General features: G+C 43.5%; 1 protein-coding gene across 2 annotated transcripts in view; it reads right to left on the reverse strand.

Moving 5' to 3' along the window:
* PRKG1 (protein kinase cGMP-dependent 1) overlaps nt 1-19,876 on the reverse strand; it is an 837,851-nt gene that overhangs the window by 7,244 nt on the left and 810,731 nt on the right. For both annotated transcript variants that reach the window (XM_066620308.1, XM_066620307.1), the window contains exons 11-14: nt 15,532-15,671; nt 12,289-12,378; nt 5,826-5,967; nt 3,523-3,686 (exon numbers count right to left, since the gene is read on the reverse strand). In XM_066620308.1, the coding sequence (XP_066476405.1) occupies nt 3,523-3,686; nt 5,826-5,967; nt 12,289-12,378; nt 15,532-15,671 (536 nt within the window). The remainder of the gene's footprint in view (nt 1-3,522; nt 3,687-5,825; nt 5,968-12,288; nt 12,379-15,531; nt 15,672-19,876) is intronic.

Genomic DNA, 19,876 nt, shown 5'->3' on the forward strand with positions numbered 1-19,876 from the left:
TGCAATGGCACAATTTCCAAAACTTTTGCAGCAGGCAGTCAGAAGATCAAGATAGCAAGACTAGGTCTTAAATGTTGTAAGTATCATCACCTGTACTGTCAGGGCCTTAGACCCTTTCAAAAAAAGCACGCTGTGAACCTTAACACCTTAACGTGCAAGAATTCTGAAAATTCACCTCTACTGGAGAAATGATCCTTCTGAATCCACTCCTTCTCTGGGTGCTTAAAATTCACTGATACAAATAGGAAGGACCCATGTGCCTTATGACCTTCCCAACTATGTGAAATATTGTCTTACACAGCATTGTTTCCTTTAACTTTTATGTCCTTAGTGCCAATGCTCAGCTGTTCTCAACCAGAAGTGTTATTAACAACTGTTGCTTGCTGGGAACAACTAACGTGCACAGCTTACTGGACACATGCATCATGTTAATTGCCTTAATGGGCTATGTTCCTTTGTACCTCTGCTTGTCTCATTGAGTAAATGGGATGAAAAGGGAGGCCATGAGATCTTGTTTCAACAATTCAAGTTTCTCTGAAGCATCTGTCTCAGGCATTTATGGAGAACGTATGCAGGAGTGGCATCAGATACTGGCCATATCAGGAACTGGCTGAGAGCCTACATCTATCAGAGGGCCAACCCCCAACTGGGCTGACTTCTGAACCCTCAGTACCTATGGCACTGGTTGAGTCCAGTGTGCCATCAGGGAATGGGCAGGGGCACTAGGGGCTCAGTGCAGGGCTTTGTCCCAGGGCTCCAAGCAACCAGGTGCTACTCCCTGGGAGAAGAAAGCTTCTGTGATTTGATCCCCAACTGGGAGGGTACTCAGAACTCCTGACACTGCCTTCTGTTACTCTGAAGAATAAGAAATCTCTGAAAAAATTGATGCTCTAGGACGGTAATGATGCTGATCATGGCCAAAGATGATTTGTGGGATAACATTTCTCTAGCACTGAGGTTCTCAAACTCTGAGGGAGCTTTACTCCCTCAGTAAGTTCTTGCGGGAAAAACACGATCTCCAGGATCCCATTGCTAAGGGGGGGCGAGGGGGGGTTAGCACTTACTTCAAGAAGATAGGGCTGCAGTAGGCTGCAGGAGGTGTGGGGAGCCCTGCACAGCCCTCCACAGCACTCCCTGAGGCTTGGAACGTTCGCTAAAAGCGGGCGCAAAGCACCTCCTACAAAACGGAAGTGCTTTGCACCCGCTTTTAGCAAATGTTCCAAGGCTCAGGGAGACCTATGCAGGGCTCCCCACACCTCCTGCAGCCCTGCCATCTTGAAGTAAGGGCAAAGCACCCCCCGCCCCCCTTAGCAACGCAATACTGGGGATCATGTCGCTGCCTCCCTCCCCTTCCCCCACCCCATAAAGCGACAGGGGAAGCGTTACATGAACTGGTGGGAGACTGTTACCGCTACAAGTTTGAGAACCACTGCTCTAGTGTTTTTGTAAATTGTAGTTTACTAATGCTAATAGGGCCTTATGACACTATGAGTTTTCATCAGTTTGTCTTATATGAGATAAAATAGATAGCAGAACCTGCCTGTGAACACTGTATATTTTTATGGACACTTAATCATCAAGTCATTGTTTATATATTTGATGAATGCCATGGTATTTTGTAAATTATGGAAAATGCAAGAGTTGGTGACATTGCAAAGGACAATTGTTAGAAATGGTCTTTTTAGTGTTTTCGCACTTAATTAGCTTTATAGCAATTCATCCTGTGGGGTAGAAAATTAATGACTCCATTTTATGTGAAAAGGAATTGAAGCTCAGAGAGAACAAAAGAGAAGTTTGGCTGAGATGGTGTTTGAAGAACCAGGATTTGCTAGTCCAACAGTCCAGTCCTATGGGGCTCTACCGCTACTGGAACTAGCATTCCAACAGCAGCAGACATTTTATGGCTGTTGTAAATGGCACTCCAGAAGCATGTGGAGCCATGTGCTTCCATACTACTGCCAGAGAGGCCCTGAGCGTGACAGTGGGTAAAGCAGTACCCGCTAACAAAGATGAGTCAGTGGGGAGGATGGAACAAAGCAGGGGTAGCCAGAATGAAGCAGGGTGGGAGGCATGTTGGAGGCAGGAGGGGATGGCACTCGTCCTTTTGTCTCCTTGGACTTGCATCAGTTAAACAGGAGACTGATTGGTGATGGGAGACTTATGGAGGGGTAAAAGAAAAGATTTTAGCTTTCCTCTTCCAAGCTTTCCAATCTTCCCCCTACCACCATAGCATACAGTGAAGACCATTGGCATGGTTGCATGCTATGGCAGGAAAAAGGATAGGATGGGGCTCCAAGACCATCAGGTGATCCACTGGAACACATTTAGAGCCCTAGTGGATCAGATTAGAGCCTGATCCTGCTGGGCTCAGTACCAGTGCTGTAGCCCCAGTGCACTGGGTGTCGCGAAAGTGCTGTAAGGCACTTTTTCCAATGGTGGGAGACACCCAGTGCCAGTGGAGAGGCCAGCACCAGTCACCACGGCCTCAGCACTGGAAGGATACTAGTGAAGAGCTCCTGGACATAAGTATCCCTGGGAGGCTTTTTGGGGTGTGGGAGGGTGGAGGGGAGGCAGGGAGGGGGCAGAGGGAGGGCCCATGGGTGGATTGGGTCTGAGAAGAGGGTGGGGACAGTGGCAGAATCTGCTCCTGAATCCCATGGTCCCTCTGGATCTGCAGAGCCTGACACAGGCCTCCTCAGTTCTGTGCCAGCTCAGGAGCCAGTGCAGTTCTAAACAGGCCAGTGGAGCTCTACATGGGATAAGGGAACAGATTTAAGGCAATAGATGTTTCCTTACCCCAAGGAGTTTCTGGCAGCTGCTATGGTCCCGTGGGCTACAGTGGCAGCCATCTTGGTGCCACTGTACCACGTGGTGCCAGTAACCCATAGGACTGGGCTGCTCATCTATATACCCTTCAGTGGCTAATTTCCATATTGGTGAAATCATCCTGACATGTGTGTTTTTTTTCTTTCTGGAAATTTTCAAGAAAAGAGATTACACAATTTTCCCAGACAGTGAATGTCCAGGTGTTTTTACAACTAGGTAGGTAATCTAAATTTGCACAACGACAATAATGTTTCATTGGCTCCTGTCTTTTCTTTCAGCATTTTTGAGGAAGAGTGGCTTCCCTTTTTCTTCTTTATAGCAGGCTTATCAGAATTTGAAAGCAGCCGAAAGAGTTTGAAAGCAGGTTTATGAACCTATGGATTGATGAATTCAGGGTAGTATGCAAACAGGCTGAGTGGGCCTATGGCATCCACTGTATATGAATGGGTTGGCAGAAGTTGACACTCATGGAATTTATTTTGAAGTTCTGCTGTGTTGTTCAACCTTTCCTCATACGCTGGCAACTCCAAACCCTTAATTCGTCAGAATGCTTTCTTTCTTTCTCTCTTTCTTTTCATCATCACAGCAAATGCCTACTCTGAGCTTCCAGTGTTCCTAATCAAAGTGACAAAGGCAGAATTATTCTCTAATTTGCTTATCTATTTTTATCATCAGCTCCAATTCCAATGTCCATACCTGCCAGTCAAGAGCTCATACATTAAGATTCCCAGTGACCAGTAGTCTGCTGAAATGTCATGACCTTTGTTCAGGATGATCTCTGGGGCTACATACTCTGGAGTGCCACAAAAAGTCCATGTTTTCTTTCCAAATCCTATTTTTTTTGCAAAGCCAAAATCGACCTGTGAAAAGAAAGGTTCACACACAATCAAAGAAGAAAAAATAAAGAGTGGTTCTACAGGAGCAAAGGTTTGGAGAGATGATCCTGTTTCATTTAAAATAAACCATTTCAGAAGGAAAGATTTTGCCATGGCAATATTTTCAGCATAAGTATGTTGACTGTCATCATGGACTGTCACAAAAACTAAAAGGAGTGCCAGGAAAAACATGTCTTCAGATTCAATTTTTTTTTAATGTATAAAAAAAGATAATGGTGACAAAATAAGATTAGCAGAAAACCATTATCCAAGTCTTCTAGTTTTCTCAGTGTTTAAGCAATTCTTTGGTATGCCATAATTCTATCGAGGAACTGAGGGCCCAATCCTATGGTCTGCACAGCGCCTCCGCGGCATGGGCCATAGTCACAAACGAGCCAGGCTCCTGCCAGAAGTCGCTCAGCTCCGGCCAGCGCTAAGCCACCGCCCAGCAGGCGCCCGCGTTCCGCAGCTTGGTGGTGCCTGCCACTGCCGGGCTGCAGAACGGCAAACGGGGCGGGGACAGGGGCGTTCCAGGGAGGAGGGAGTCCAGTGTGACGTGGGGAGGGGGCGGGGAGGCCGGCATGACGTGGGGAGGGGGGCATGCCAGAGGCATGCCTGGGGGCGGGCAGGAGGAGGAATCGCGGAGCTCCGCTCCTCAGGATCCTTGGCATTCGTGGAGACTCCGTGCCTTACACAAGCACCTTTAGTTTAGCGGCACCCTTTGGGCACCGCTAAAGTGAGTAGCCCCATTGCGGGGCTGCCTCCCTTACCCAGGGGAAGGGGACGAACGTAGGTGCCTCCCGTGGTAGCACAGGAGGTGCTGGATTCAGCGGCAGCCCTCGTGGTGCTGCCAAGTGGGGGCTCCCTGGGCAGCTCAGGATTGGGCTGCCCATTAGGACTGGGCAGTGAGCCACTTAAATAATGTTCCTGCAGTGGTAAGCAACATGTGGCCTTGAGCAGATTACACCAGCTCAGCCAGAAATAACATGACTTGGAAGAGCAAGAAGAATCCTACGACAACATCTCTGTGACTCCCAGGATCTTGGCTAAATCCCAAATTGCAGAATACAACCTGGCCAACATAGAATGTGACAGTATTATAAATAAAATTGTTATGCAAATAAATAAAATAGAAAATGGAACTCTCTCTCTCTCTCTCTCTCTCTCTCTATGTGATGAAGAGATGACTACATTTTTGTTAGAGTTATGTGTGTTTTGGGGCTGACAATAAGTATTTGTGTGCCTGAACCCTTCACCATCCTTAACCACTCCTGACAAAAGTTCTCCTTTTGTCACTAGATGTGAAGTACAGCAAGAGTTTAGTAATGGGTCAGTTAGGAAAGATACTTTTCCCAAGAATGCTTTGTTACCTCTTACCTTCTTTAACCACTTGATTTTCACCTAAGTGAAAATGAAAAATCTACGCTAAGCCAGGAAAAATTTTGGTAACTAGCTCATGTTAGTTATGTTATGTTACTAGATAACTAGCCAATTGTGTTAAGGTCTATTGTTTTTAATTTGTAAGTGATATAGTAAAAATCAAGGGACTAAATCATGAATTATCTGAAGAAACAGCAGATATAAAACATTTCCTTTTTTAAAAAGTAATGAATTTTGATGAAGATACAAACATTCTTATCAAGCATCAGAATTATGTAATGCAGGACCCAATCCTTTCCAACTTTCCAGCGCCGATGCAGCCACAATGCAGCTCCAATGTAAGGGAACAAATGTTTCTTTACTTTGAGGAGGCCTCTGTGATTATCTCCCTCTCTCACTACAGGATCCAGTGCATGCCCCATTAGCATGGCTGCATCAGTGCTGCAAAGTTGGATACAATTGGGACTAAAAGTAATATAACTACTGTAAACTTTGCTAATTTAAAACACTGGCATCATGAGATGAATTTGTCTTTATTCATCCTCTTTATAAACCAATTTGTCCTGTGAATACAAAACAGAATACAGAATTGCCTTTCAGCTACAAGCACTATTTTATGTTATAAACCCGTTAGTATTGACAGTTCATAACGTAAGAAAGGATATAACCCTCACTATAAATGCAGTGAGGAAGACATGGTAATATTTTTTTGCTACTTTGAAGAAAAATGTCCTGAGCACTCACCAATTTGGCATAACCTCGGTGATCTAAGATGAGGTTTTCTGGCTTGAGGTCCCTATAAATAATTCCTTTGGAATGCAGATAGGCAAAAGCTTCTACTACACATGCTGTATAAAATCTGGTTGTAGAATCTTCAAATGAACCTCTACTTAGGAAAAAAATAATGAAATTATTTATAAAGCACATTCCATAGTGTTCAAGTGCAGTGAATTATTTAAATATAGGATTTGAAATGTGTTTTGTTGCCTAACATACATGTGCATACAGGGTATGTGTATGGGTATATGTGGGTATGGGTATTTATGCATAGGTACATGTAGGTATATACATGCCAGGAGAGTTTGTGACACAGGCAGTGGCATAGCTAGGTCATTTGACATCCCCACCACAGGATGAAATTATGTATTCATTTTTCACATTTTTCTACCACTCTTTGTCTAAGGAGCTCAGGGTGGTGTGCATGGTTCCTCCCTTTCTTTTGTCCTCACAACAACCCTGTGAGGTAGGTGAGGCTGAGAGATAGTAATAGTCGTGACATAAAATGAATAATAAGAATGGCCAGAAAATAAATGCAGCAAATATTTCCCCACAAGCAATGGATGAAAGTCAGTGTGTGTCCCCCTGCTATTGCTTCCCTGCACATAGTACTAAGTGACATACTGCCCCTGGAGGTTCAATGTAGCCATCACGGTTAATAACCATTGATAGATTATAGTCCACCATGAATGTTTAGAATTCACTTTAAAAGTCATCCAAACCAGAGACCACAATACCCAGCCTTCCAACCAGTGGTAGCTCTAGAGTAAGTGTCACCCAGTCTGGTAACTCATGGTGCCACCCCCATTAACTTTATCATTTATTTTACTATAGAACAGTACAGATCACCCAACCAAACAGCAACTAACAAAAAAACAGTGACCAACTTGATGACACTCGCACAACTGAATAGGAGTTTGAGTATTAGCTCTGTTAACATGAAAAGGGACCTGACTCATAATAGCATCTTATTGGTTCCCTGCTGTGTCATAATAACATCTTGTAAGCTCTCAGAACACTCAAACTCATTGGTCAGGTCTGAGTTAAGGAAATCTGTTACATAAGACAGTTGTGTTTTCTTTTTCTGGTTATTTGTCTGTAGCTTTTGATAGAACACAGATATTTCAATGCAGTTTGTTTCATTACATTCTACATTAAATTACACATCAAATGATATATAATATAATGGTATTATTCCTAAGAACTACAATTTCCACAATTTTGGTCACTGTTGGTGACACCTTCCCCCCCCCCCCCCCGATGTCACCTTACTAACACTAACTGGTTCCATGCTATGTCATAACAACATCTCATTGACTCTTTGAACAGGATTGCAGGATTGCTCTTTGAACAGGATTCTCCAAACAGGTGGTTAGGAGAAATACCATCATGTTATATACCGTTGGATGTGAAATTTCCAGCAGAATGCAATGCAGAATCCCAGAGTGAAATATCTCCTTTCTATCAAAAGCTATGGCCAAAAAACCTGAGAACAAAAATGCATGGAACCCTATGGAATGTGAAACTGAACTGTATCATGCGTTTACTTGCAAGTAGGCAAACTCGCCTTAGTTCGTCAGAAAGGAATCCAGCAACACCAGAATGGACCTGATCCAATGAATGCAGCCCCCAAAAACACCTGAGAAGGAAGTCCCTCCTTCCAAGCAGACGAATGTATTCAGCCCTATGGAAAGCTAAACTAAGCCTCATGGTCGCGTTTCCTGACGAGTAAGCAACGTGCCTTGGCTGGTGGTCAGGCCAAGCAAAGGGGAATGTGATGCCACCAGAATGGTCCTGATCTGATGGAACTGGAGCTCAACAAATGCTCCAGAAGGCAGCCTCCTCCCCCCACTAAAAAGGATCACAACAGAGACTTCAGCTGATAAGGTGAACTTTTTTGAGACTTGCAAAGCCAGGTGGATCAGTGATCTGGTTTAAACAGAAGTTCTTAAATTGAACTGGGCACTGCGTAGGGCTGAAAACCTTACTGATTTTAGAGGGGGGTATTATTGCAGGCAGGCTACAGAGGGTGGACCAGGGCTGTCTTCTGCTAATTTAATTATTTGTTTTACTTTAATTATTTATACTTATTTATTTTAATTTGCCTGATGATGTCACTTCCAGCATGACATCACTTCTGGTGGGGTCTTGGACAGATTGTCATTCTAAAAAGTGGGTCCCAGTGCTAAAAGTTTGAGAACTGCTGCAATAGTAAGTTGACATCCTGGGGGGGAGTGACACCAATAGTGACTAAAATAAATCACAGTTTGGAGGAATAATACCATCATGTTATATATCAATCAATGCGTAATTTTATGCAGAATGTGTTCTATCTTTGTTCTATCAAAAGGTACAGCCAAAAAACCAGTGGGGGCGGAGTAATGGTACATCACCACGCCCACCACCTGGGGTGTTGCCCCACCCACTGCATTGGGGGGTGACGCGCTAGCATCCCACACCTGGTGAAGTGAACCCTAGTGACGCCACTGCTGAACCCTCTGTCATTTTTGAAACTCTTGTTCTAATTGGGAGATGGCTGGATCTTGGCTAACCAGCCAGCAACTCCTGCATCTGCACAAACTTCACAGAAACCACTCCAGCAGAAATGGATAGGTAACTTTGGCCACTGGTGCTACTGTTGTCTCATCTGTGCCGATGTGGAGTCATGCCTAGTGCCCTCCTCCCTTATTTGGTGTGTGTTATGTGCTTGTGTGAGGGTCTAGGACTCTTTGGCTCATCTTTAACCAAATTGGGGTGGGGCCTGGAGAGTAGCCCCAGGTCTTTGACTTATAGTTCCTCTTAACCAATGTAGCAAGACCTTTGAACAGCAGACTACCTGGTGGCACATGCCCAGGTGGAAGCAGAGATTGCTGCCTCAAACAATTCCCCATTTCAGAGGAACTGGTGAGAGAGACTGGCTCTTCGGCTACAAGTGAGTGAAATGCTTTATGGCCTGTGGGGGGCTGGCTCCTAACCTGTAGCCATTATTCTAGGTTACAGTGAACTCCACTCCTATGCCACTGTCTTGAGCCATAACCAAAACACTTGGTTCTTATTTCCTTCTTATCCAAGCATTCTCACCTTATCCTCCTTCTACCCAATACCATAAAACTACTGTTCCCTACTCCCTGGCCCCTTTGTTCTGCCTAGCAATTAATACCATTCCAGGCATAGCTGTGTTTATGCATTGCATATTGCATATTTTCTGATCCCCCTTATTATAAATATATAAATTATATTGTGTTGCACCTAGATTTGTCTCATCCTTTTTTAAATGCCAATCCACTGAGGTCTATCATGAACCAATGACACTGTGCATGCATTTACATGTGTTTCAGAGCACACCCAGTAATAAGGCATCCTATTTCAATACATGCAGGATTTCAAATGTAGGTAAAATCCCATTGATTATAACCTATTTGATATAATTGTATAATCTACTAGCATACTCTACTAGCATCACGAAGCCTTATTGAAAGGTTTACTGAAACTGAAAAAAAAAAATCACTGTTCAACCATGTTCAATGTGTTCTGTCTATGAAACTACCTTAAGGGCTTGTGGTGTCAGGAGGGCATATTTCATATATTTAATGACTTGACTGTAGGAGCCCACTGGCTGCTGGAGAAACCATACTGTGAAAACAGCTGTAGGGGTATGATGGAATCATATTTCTCTGCTTGTTTGCTTAGCTGTTGAAGGCTTATAATTTTTTTTTAAGGCCACAAATAACTTCCCCACATGTTGCACTTTTTTAATTCCGGTGGGGAAAAAAAGACAGGATTGATATCACAAGCATATAATGAGCATACCACCAGGTCTGAAATAATTGCTAAATATTGCAGCCAGCTGTCAAACTAACAGTGTATTTCAGGAACTAGCAAGATTAGTTCTCCTATTTACAGTTGGACCAACTCCATTTTAACAGTAATAGTTTATTGGTAACCTTCATCAAGCACTTTTCCAACCTGTTTGCAGACCATTTTTAAAAATATAGATAATGTAGTCTCTGCTCTTATATCCCCTGAATTCATTTTAGAGTACAGACTAAACTTTAGGCTGAAGCCTAAATTGTTAAACATATTAATGATACATTAATTAGTAACTGAAATACAATTATACAATTCTTAGAGCCATTTAGGTGATGTACAATTATATTTCAGTTGTTAATTAATGCATCGTTAATATGCTTTATTAATTTCTAAGCTTCAGCCTGAAGTTTAAAATTTGTATGCTAAAATGAATTCAGGGGATATAACAGCATACATTATCTATATTAAAAAATGGTCTCCAAACAGGTTAGTAGAGTGCTTGACGTAGGTTACCAACAAACAATTTATTACTGTTATCTTGAAGTTGGTCCAATTGTAAATAGGAGAAGAAAGGTTCAACTGTGACTTGGCATTTCTGCACAATCTGAGTTCCACAGATTTCCATTTCTACCTTGTAGTTGGCTAGGAAATAATATTTAAAGGTGCTAACATTTTCCTATTTTGTTAGACTGAATAGTATTGCAGTTTGGTTTCAGCACTGAAGTGTTAAGTTTTCAAAATTAATGGATTGTCTAATGAAGCAAAAGATAAATCTTTTTCAAAGCTAGGTGGCAGTAGATACCATGGATATGAAAGGGAAAATAATTTCAAAGGCTTCTGCAAACAATCTCTCTCTCTCTCTCTCTCTCTCTCTCTCTCTCTCTCTCTCTCATATAAAATTTCTAACACCTGAAAATTTGAATACTAAAATTTTAATTAAAATTAAAAATTAGATTAAAAATGCTTAAAAAATAACTTGTGACAGATATCTGCCACATCTCTTTCTTGCTTGGTTTTACAGGGTTACTTATTTTACTGGTGAACACTGAATACAACAAATACAATAGTATGTAATTTTATTTCCATCTGAATTTGGTTATTGGCATTTTCTTTTACTTTCATAATTTCTATCTACTGCTAGTTTTATATGTATTATTACCTGTTCTTACAGCCACATAATTAATGTCATTTATGTGTAAGTTTTTCGGTGTGGGGGAAGGCGGGGGCTGCCAAATCCAATGTCCCCTCCCAAGCCATCCAACATGGACCACCTTGGTTCTGCACCCGCTAAATAGCGGCTCTGCTCCAAAGAGACCCATTGCACAAGCAAAGTTCTACCTGGGGTAAGAGAACCAATGTTCCCTTACCCTGAGGAGACTCTGGTGGCTGCTCTGGCCCTGTAGGATACAGCAGTGGCCGTTTTAGCGCCACTGTACCTTGTGGCAATGCCAGAACATAGGTTTGGGCTGTATGTGGATTAGGTGAGAAGTATTAATTTCCTGAGACTGTCCACTGAGCTTCATAGTCCAGTAGAGATTTGAACCTGATCTCCCTTGTCTAAACTTACATCACACCTGTGCTTAGCCCTTTGAAATACAAGTGCCTCTTCACCCAGGGCCCTTCCTTGCTGAAGTCAGGTAGCACAATGTGTTTAGATCCCATGGGAATCTCTGTCAGCCTTGCTGCATGCAGTATAATAGCTTGTCTTGAAATCCACAGTGCATGGGGACTGTAGAGATCAGATGTGCTAGATCAGGGGTGTCCAAAGTTTTTGGCAGGAGGGCCACATCATCTCTCTGACACTGTGTCGGGGGCCGGGGGAAAAAAGAATTAATTTACATTTAAAATTTGAATAAATTTACATAAGTTTACATAAATGAATATATTAAAGATGAACTTATATGAATGAATGAATGAAGGTCTTGCAATAGCTCAAGGCCTAAAAAAGGCCTTGCACAAAGCAAAGCTGGCCTTTCCTTTGCTGCCACTACTGCATCACAGATGTGAAACAGCAAGCAGTGGAGGTAGCCCTTCTCCTACAGCTCACACGAGAGGTCAAACAGTCACCCTCATGCTGAGATCAGTTGTGTGGGGCCAGAGTGGGCTCCAACAAATCTCCAGAGGGCCAGAGGCTCATTGGAGACTGGGGGCTCCCAGAAGGCCACATTGGGAGTATTGGGAGGGCCGCAAGTGGCCCCAGGGCCGGGGTTTGGGCACCCCTGTGCTAGATGAATGCATATACTCTCCAAAGTCAGCACAGTAGGAATGATTTACACATAGTAGGTGAGACTTAGTGTTCACACGAAGAAATGAAAGATTCCAACATATAAGCTGTGAAAATATGGAAAATGGAGGTTTCTGATAGGATGGAGCTCATTCATTAACTATGATACAAAGGAGTATTTTTTCTCATGCCACTGTATACATAAGGTGACTTCGGTGTCTTTGGAAAGGCATGCAAATGTCTCATTGGAATGAGCAATACATGCACCTGGCTCTCTGCCATAGCTCTGAACAGGCTTTATAATTCAGATTGCCTAGCTGTGAGCAATGCAGTTTGAATATGTGATCATTTCATGCAAATTTCATTTAATATGAAGAACCCCATAAGGTCTCTTACCTGTCCCTGAGAATTGTCCAAAGTTCTCCACCTAAACAAGCTTCCATTAACATGTATAAATATTTGCTGTCCTTGAATGTCCTGTATAGTCTATATATTGGGGGGGGGGGGAGAGAGAGAGAGAAAGGAGAAGGGAAAAAATAGTAGTTTGTGAATTTTGAGTACCTATTGGAATTGGAGATATTAAAACAATATAAAATGTGTCCAGTAGAACTGTTACTGGGTATTCTCGTCTCCCAGGTGAGACAGCAATCTATGGAGCAGTCTCTTTGGAGTAAAATGGAACACCATTTTGAGAGGCTACAACACAAGCCTATGCAATATCTACTCAGAAGTCAGCCCCAGTGAGTTCAATAGGGATCACTCCCAGGAAAGTGTGTATATTGCAGCCCTTGTCTTCTAGCCAGAGGCTTTTTGTCACGGGAGACTATTCACATCAAAATTGAGCCTGATGATGGTACAGTCCAGAAATAACTGTATCTTGCAACTATACTACTCATATAGGTTGGTTCTAACTAATTAGATGGGATCAGTCTGTACAACTTGTGCTATTTATACTAACCTGGATAAACAAAATATACTGCTTTTCTAGATGGATTCTAGCATGGATTCGCTTGACTAGCACTTTCCATGACAAGGGACTGCTGTCTGCTCTGTCTAGATATGTGCTTGAAAGCACAGACTGCAGACGCCAGGTTTTATTTTGCTTTAATAATTTCAGAGAAATGCCAGTCAAAATGGCACAAAGAATTTGCTAATCTATTTCACTTTTTTTTTTAAAAAAGCCATTAACATTTATATATCACAAGAGAATTTCATCTGCCTCACCCAAAAATGAATAAAGAGGGGGGAAAATCCATGTAATGAGACAAGTGGGAGCAGAGAACATGCATCTTACTCTCTTGGCATATTACAGAAAGCTTGACCTAAGGTTTGTGACAAATCTCAGTGTTTCTGCTGTACTCCATAGCAACTGGTACATTTTTGCAAGCATGTTGTAAGAACCTATTACATATGCTAGGAAGAGAAGGTACATGTAGATTTGACAAGCATTTTCTTGTCTTTTTCCATGTTACTATATTTTTCCTTCCTTAAAACCTATTATTAAAAAACTTTGAAGAACAAGGGCTGCAATCCTAACCGCACTTACCTGGGACTATAATGGGACTTAGGGGCCCAATCCTATCCAAAATTCCAGCACTGATGCAGCCATGCCAACTGGGTGCATCCTACAGTGGGGAGACTGTCATGGAGGCCTCCTCCAGGTAAGGGAATGTTTGCTCCTTTACCTCGGGGCTGCATTGCAGCTGCATCAACACTGGAAAGTTGGATAGGATTGGACCCTTACTTAGGAGTAGACATGCATAGGATTGGGTGGTAAGAGTCCAATCCTGAGCTCTGTGTCAACTTACTGCCAGTGCGCACTGTTACAAATGTGCCATAAGGCACGTTTGCGACCTTAACACTGGGCGAGGACCTGTGGCGGTCGCATGGACCGCTGAGCAGCAGAGAGGAAAGCAGGGCCATGGGGAGAGGCAGGGAGGAGGTGTTCTGGGGAGGGGGGAGGCGGGTGGAGGGTGGGGAGAGGGCAGGGAGGAGGCATGACAGGGAGGCAGGAGGCGGGGAAAGGGTGGGGGGAGGCATGCCAGGGGAGGGAGCAGGGAGGGAGAGAGGCGGGACCTGAGCTTCCGCATCAGGTTTGGTGCCTGACATGAAGGCTCTTACCTCACTGCCGACCTTTTGGTTGGCAATGAATCGAGTAGCCCCATTGCAGGACTGCTCCCTTTACCCAGGGGCAGGGGACCTTCTCCTGAGGTGCTGCCCGTGGCTGCCTTGGGCGCACAGGATGCAGTGGCAGCTGTTTTCAGTGCTGCCGCAGCCGCGCACCTGAGCAGCTCAGGATTGGGCTCTAAGTTCCCTAGGAGAAACAGCCTTTTCCTGAAATGTTATTTCATAACTGCTCAGCATAAGATTTATAGAATCCCTTATGGAGGTAGCCTGAACAATTCTAGTACTGAATTTTGTTTTCACCTCTGTAGGTGTTTAGACTCTTGTCTAAATGCCTACAGAGGTGAAAACAAAATTCAGCATTAGAATTAGGCTTGAATAAGATTTTACCTTTGCTTCTGGGATCGAGGCCTAATCCTATCTAAATTGCATGCTAGTGAAGCACGTGGTCTGCCAGCATGCCAGACCATCATGCTGTTGCAAATGCGCTGTAATGTGCTTTGCAACAATGTGAAGGTTAGGAGTGCCAGTGGGAAGGCCATAGCCTTCCTGCTGGTGCCGATGCATGCAGATGCCCACTGCAGCACCTAAGTACGGTGCTTTGCAGCACAGGGGCAGGGAAGGATGGAGAAGGGATGGAACGGGGCAGCGGAAGGGTGGTGAAGGAGGTGGGGTGGGTGGATCAGGCCTGGGAGGGGGCAGGATTGGCAGCGCCAGCATGCACCATATACTATCCCCCTTCCTGGGTCTGATCTGCTGACGTGGATCAATGCAGACTGTGCCAGTGACATAGCTGCTGCAGTTCTGAGTTGAGTCATTGCGCCTGGTTCAATGGACAAATGTCCCTTTACCTCAAGGAGACCTCCAGCAACCAAAAAGTCTTTGTGGGATGTAGTATAGCCTTCACCGGTGCTGCTGAATCAGCATGGGGGAGCCTGGGCTGTGATACTGTAATTTTATATGCACTTACAGTGGCATAAACCCCATTAAACCCCATTGCAGTGTCTGTGCAAACTTGCATAGGATTGTGTTATTATTTTGTCAGGTTTCTTCTGGTTTTTTTTAGTGGTATCCTATAAAGGGTGATTCAGTAATTAAAATGTATTTGAACTGGGAAGATCTCTCCCCCCCCCCCGCCTCCCCCAGCTTTCCCTTGCTTTCTTACATACACCTTACATTGTGGACCAAGATTGTAAGAGAAGGGCAGGGTGCAAAGTTCATCTTCCCTCCCATGAAAATGCTTAATTCCTCCTGTGTGTCAAGAGTCTCCTTGAGAGTGCTTGAGAGTCAATTTGCATTAGTAAATTAATACTCCATTGCTACATGTCTTAGCTTTGGTGCAGTGGCTGCATCTTCAAGATGCCTCATTTCATAGCATCAAAAGAAGTGAACTGTCATAGAGAGCTGAGTTTCATCATCATTCCGATACCCGTTTCATCACACACTACCCGAAAGGAGTTGAAAGGCATGCACCGGTACCCTGGGAAGTGGATTTACTGAGGGAAATGACAGTACCTCACAATAAAATCTGAGTGAGCCCCTTGCATGATCTGCTTTTCTGAGCGAATGTGCTCCTGCTGTCTTGTGTCCACTATGTGGCGTTTCTTTAGTATCTTCATTGCAAAAGTTTTTGATTCGTCACTTTTCAACTGGACCTTGAGGAAACACAAAACAGTCAATGAGTTGCAAACAATGGGCATAATAACTCCCCCCAAATCACCATAATCAAAAACTTTTACATGAAGATAAATGTGAATGCTACTGATTCATTTTAACATCTCGAGCCCGTAAACTGAGTTCATAAAAGTGCAAATGGCAAAACAGTTGGTGATGCAGGCAGAATTTATTGTGCTGTAAACATTAATATTTGGTCTCACAATGCAGCCCTGTTAGAAGTCCTGTTATCATTCCCTGTACAGCCCCAGTCACCCTTCTTGCTGAACTCTGACTACCTCCTTATGGGCTTCATTTCTAGTTCTAGGACCATTGCAACAGAGTGCCATCAGCTTCATATTGTATTGTTTTGAGTCCTTGTGTCAATTCAAAAATTCTTCAGGTCATCCACCTCTCTTTCCTATAAAGTAGACCAGTTTCTCTTTTAACTTGAAATTAAATGTATCATTAAAAAAAAAATCCTGTATTTCTGAAAATCTTAAGAGGGCCAACAGAAGGAACTAACTCTTGTGCCTTCTTTTATTGATGAGTTAGACTGAGCAAATAGCTTATAAACTGAAGTAACTGAAGATATCAGAAAGCAAGCAAGATGAAACCCTGATTCTGGATAACTGAAATGTAAATATGATGTGATCACCAGAGTGCATGCAAACATAACTTTTTACAGGATTCATTGTGTGTTTTTCTTCTCCACCGCCCTTCCCACTATGCTTTAGACCAGGAATGTTAAACTCATTTCATACAGCAGGCCAGGCAGGATTCATGACACCTGCCATGGATCAGTTTTGCATATCATATTTGTATAACAGAGACTGAACCCAATCCTATGCATGACTGTCAATAACAGTCAACAATGTGAATGGTGAGTTAGTAGTCTGACTTGCCCCTCCCCATTTGCTCAGGTACAGTCCAAGTTTTTGATTTTTTTTTTTGTAAGCCCTGCTTGTACTTTTATTCTTTTGAATGTTCAATCCTTCCTTTATTAGTTTTTTGACAATGAAATTGTATTTCCAAAGAGTTTAAAAACTCCTACATCGTGGGGAGGAAAAAATGGATTTGTGATATAGCAGGTACCATCCAATCACCACTGTTCAAAACCAGCCTCTGTACAAATCAGAAAACAGAGCTTGTTTTCCTGAGCTTGGTCCTGCTAAGAGAATTGTACATCTGAACATAATGCAATGAGTGCACTTTCACAGCAGTTGGGCCACTCAAATCCTGTATGCTTGTCTGCAGCCCTAGACAAGCACCTGATTTGTTTAACAACTCTCTGCTGTGAGTGACTGACATCACTAATCTGCAACTGAGCAAGAAAACTTGTTTTTTTCATTCCAGTTTTCTTGCAATCACTACAAGAAAGACAACCAGTTCATTTGTTGTCTACTGCCTGAATCATCTTTTGAATTCAGGCAGCATTTCCTTCAATAACATTGAACTTAAGACCAGGATAAGTCAGCCCATTCCTATGCAACTTCCCATGTGGTGATAACAGTTATGCCAACAGAGCACTGTAACCTGCAAGGGAATTTTAAGCCCTGAAGGTTTCATTCAGATAAGGGAACATTGGTTCCTTGCTGCGTGAATGGTCTTCTCAGACCTGTGCCAGATATACAGCTGGTGCAAGTCTGAGTGGACCCAGAAAAGTGTATCAAAGCTGGGAAGGGGAAATTCACAGTTTGATTCACAAAATAATTGCCATAATAAGTAGCCTCTTTAGAAGTTGGTTTTAATATATTCACATAAATGATGGAATTTCTTACTGATAATGCCATAACATTGGAAATATTAATGCTGAGTTAGGAACCTGTAGTTCTTGGAGTCTCAGTGAACAATTATTTGCAAAAAGGCACAAAGCTTTGTAGGTTAAAACGCTACATGCTATTTTATCTATGTGGTAAGATGCTTCTATAAAGCTGCTGTCCATTCCCTGATGTAACATCACCATGGTCTTTTTGGTGATGGCATTTCGGTTGTGGAACTCATTTCCTAGTGAGGTCTAGTTGTTTCTCTTTGCAGTTTTGAAGCATAAGATTAAAACTTTTTTAAAAACAAAATTTCAGAAGGTATTCTCACTGACTGCACATTTTATAAGTGTTCATGGTTTTATAATTCACTTATACTGTTTCAGCTGCTACTGGTTATAATAATTTAATTTTGTGATGTGTTTGAAACTTTTATTATGTTACACATTGGTAGTCATTTCAATGCATTGTTAAAGGTAGGGGGAAATACTAAATAATAAATATTGTACAGCTTGCCAGTAGATTTCTTTTGTTATGAAAAATTTCCATAGCAGCAGACATCTGTAAGAATTTCTGGTGCTAGTGAGGATACTTTTCATGTGATCAGAAGGATCCATGTGGCAAATAAGGAAAGATAGGTTGGATGTAATAGTCTCCACATTGAAATGGTACTTTACTGAGGTTAGATGTCATGTAGACCAACTCCCATTCATTTGTAGTCCTTTCATTAGTTCACAAAGGGCGCAATCCAAACCAGCGCTGGAGCAGGCAAGCCGGGAGGCTTGCGCTGCATCCAATACAGGTTCGTTGGGTGCAGCGGCTCAGCCAGAGGCAAGGGGAAGCTCTTCCCCTTACCCCTGCGTAAGGGCTGAGCTCCCCATGGGTCTCCTCGGACCTGCGCCACCTCTGGAGGTTGCTCCATTCACCCCGGGGATGGGGGTTGGAATCCGGCATAACCGCCGGGTCCCAGCCCCGCCCCCAGCAAACCAAGTGCCTGCCCCTGGCGCTGCCCATCGCCCACCCTCCCCCCCACCCAGAAACGCCCCCCATGCCTACCTTTGCCACTTGTGCACTTGTGCCACAAGTGCGCAGACACAAGTGGAGGTGTGGGAGCCGCCGTAGAGGCTTCTGCCTGCCGATGCGGCTCCTACCCATGGAGATGCAAACATGCTTTACAGCACGTTTGCGACCCTCCTTTGCCGGCCCAAGGGACTTGGGCCGGCATAAGGCGCCTTTAGGATTGTGCCCAAAGATGGTGATAGCTAAGAGAATTACACTATTGTTCACATATTTGTATCACCTTTCCTCTAAGGAGTTCAGGATAGTGTTCCCTCCTTTTGCCCTCACAACAATCCTATGAGGTGGGTGAGGTTGAGAGATAATGACTGGCCCAAGGGCATCTAGGAAGCTTCATGGATGACTGGGGATTTGAACCTGCTTTTCTAGGATTAAGTTCAACTCACAGATAGCCATTAGCATGGGAGCTGCTTCCAAGTAGAGCAATTCACACTCTGTGGACTTTGTGTGAATACTGCAAACTAAATGGGTAGGGCTGATTGCGTGGGTCTCTCCTACCCTGTCAGAATATTTGTTCCCAGCAAATTGCTGATCAGGTGATATACCCACCTAGTAAGTCCCTCCTACATCAGTGGTCTTCCAAGTTTTTTTGTGCCACAACCCCAGTCAATCAATCATAAGAACATAAGAAGAGCCCTGCTGGATCAGGCCAAAGGCCTATCTAATCCAGCTTCCTGTATCTCACAGTGGCCCACCAAATGCCCCAGGGAGCACACAAGACAACAGACACAATCTGCATCCCAGTGCCCACCCCTGCATCTGGCAATCAGAGGCAGCCTGCCTCTAAAACCAAGAGCTTGCACATACCTACTATGACTTGTAACCCGTAATGAACTTTTCCTCCAGAAATTTGTCCAATCCCCTCTTAAAGGCATCCATGTAAGATGCCATCACTACTTCCTGTGGCAAAGAGTTCCACAAACTAATTATACGCTGGGTAAAGAAATATTTTCTTCTGTCTGTCTGAACTCTCCCAACACTCAACTTTTGTGGATGTCCCCTGGTTTTGATAGTATGTGAGAAGGAAAAGAGCGTCTATCTATTCTGTCCATCCCCTGCATGATTTTGTATGTCTCAATCATGTCCCCCCTCAGGCGCCTCTTTTCTAGACTGAAGAGGCCGAAAAGCTGTAGCCTTTCCTCATAGGGAAGGTGCCCCAGCCCAGTAATCAATTTGGTTGTTCTCTTTGGCAGCTTTTCCATCTCCACTGTATCTTTTTTGAGATGTGGCGACCAGAATTGGACGCAATACTGCAGGTGTGGCCTCACCATCGATTTGTACAACAGCATTACAATATTAGCTGTCTTATTCTCAATGTCTTTCCTAATGATCCCAAGCATGGAATTACCCCTCTTCACTGCTGCCGC

Source organism: Tiliqua scincoides, chromosome 3, assembly GCF_035046505.1.
Source record: "Tiliqua scincoides isolate rTilSci1 chromosome 3, rTilSci1.hap2, whole genome shotgun sequence".
Classification (NCBI taxonomy): domain Eukaryota; kingdom Metazoa; phylum Chordata; class Lepidosauria; order Squamata; family Scincidae; genus Tiliqua; species Tiliqua scincoides.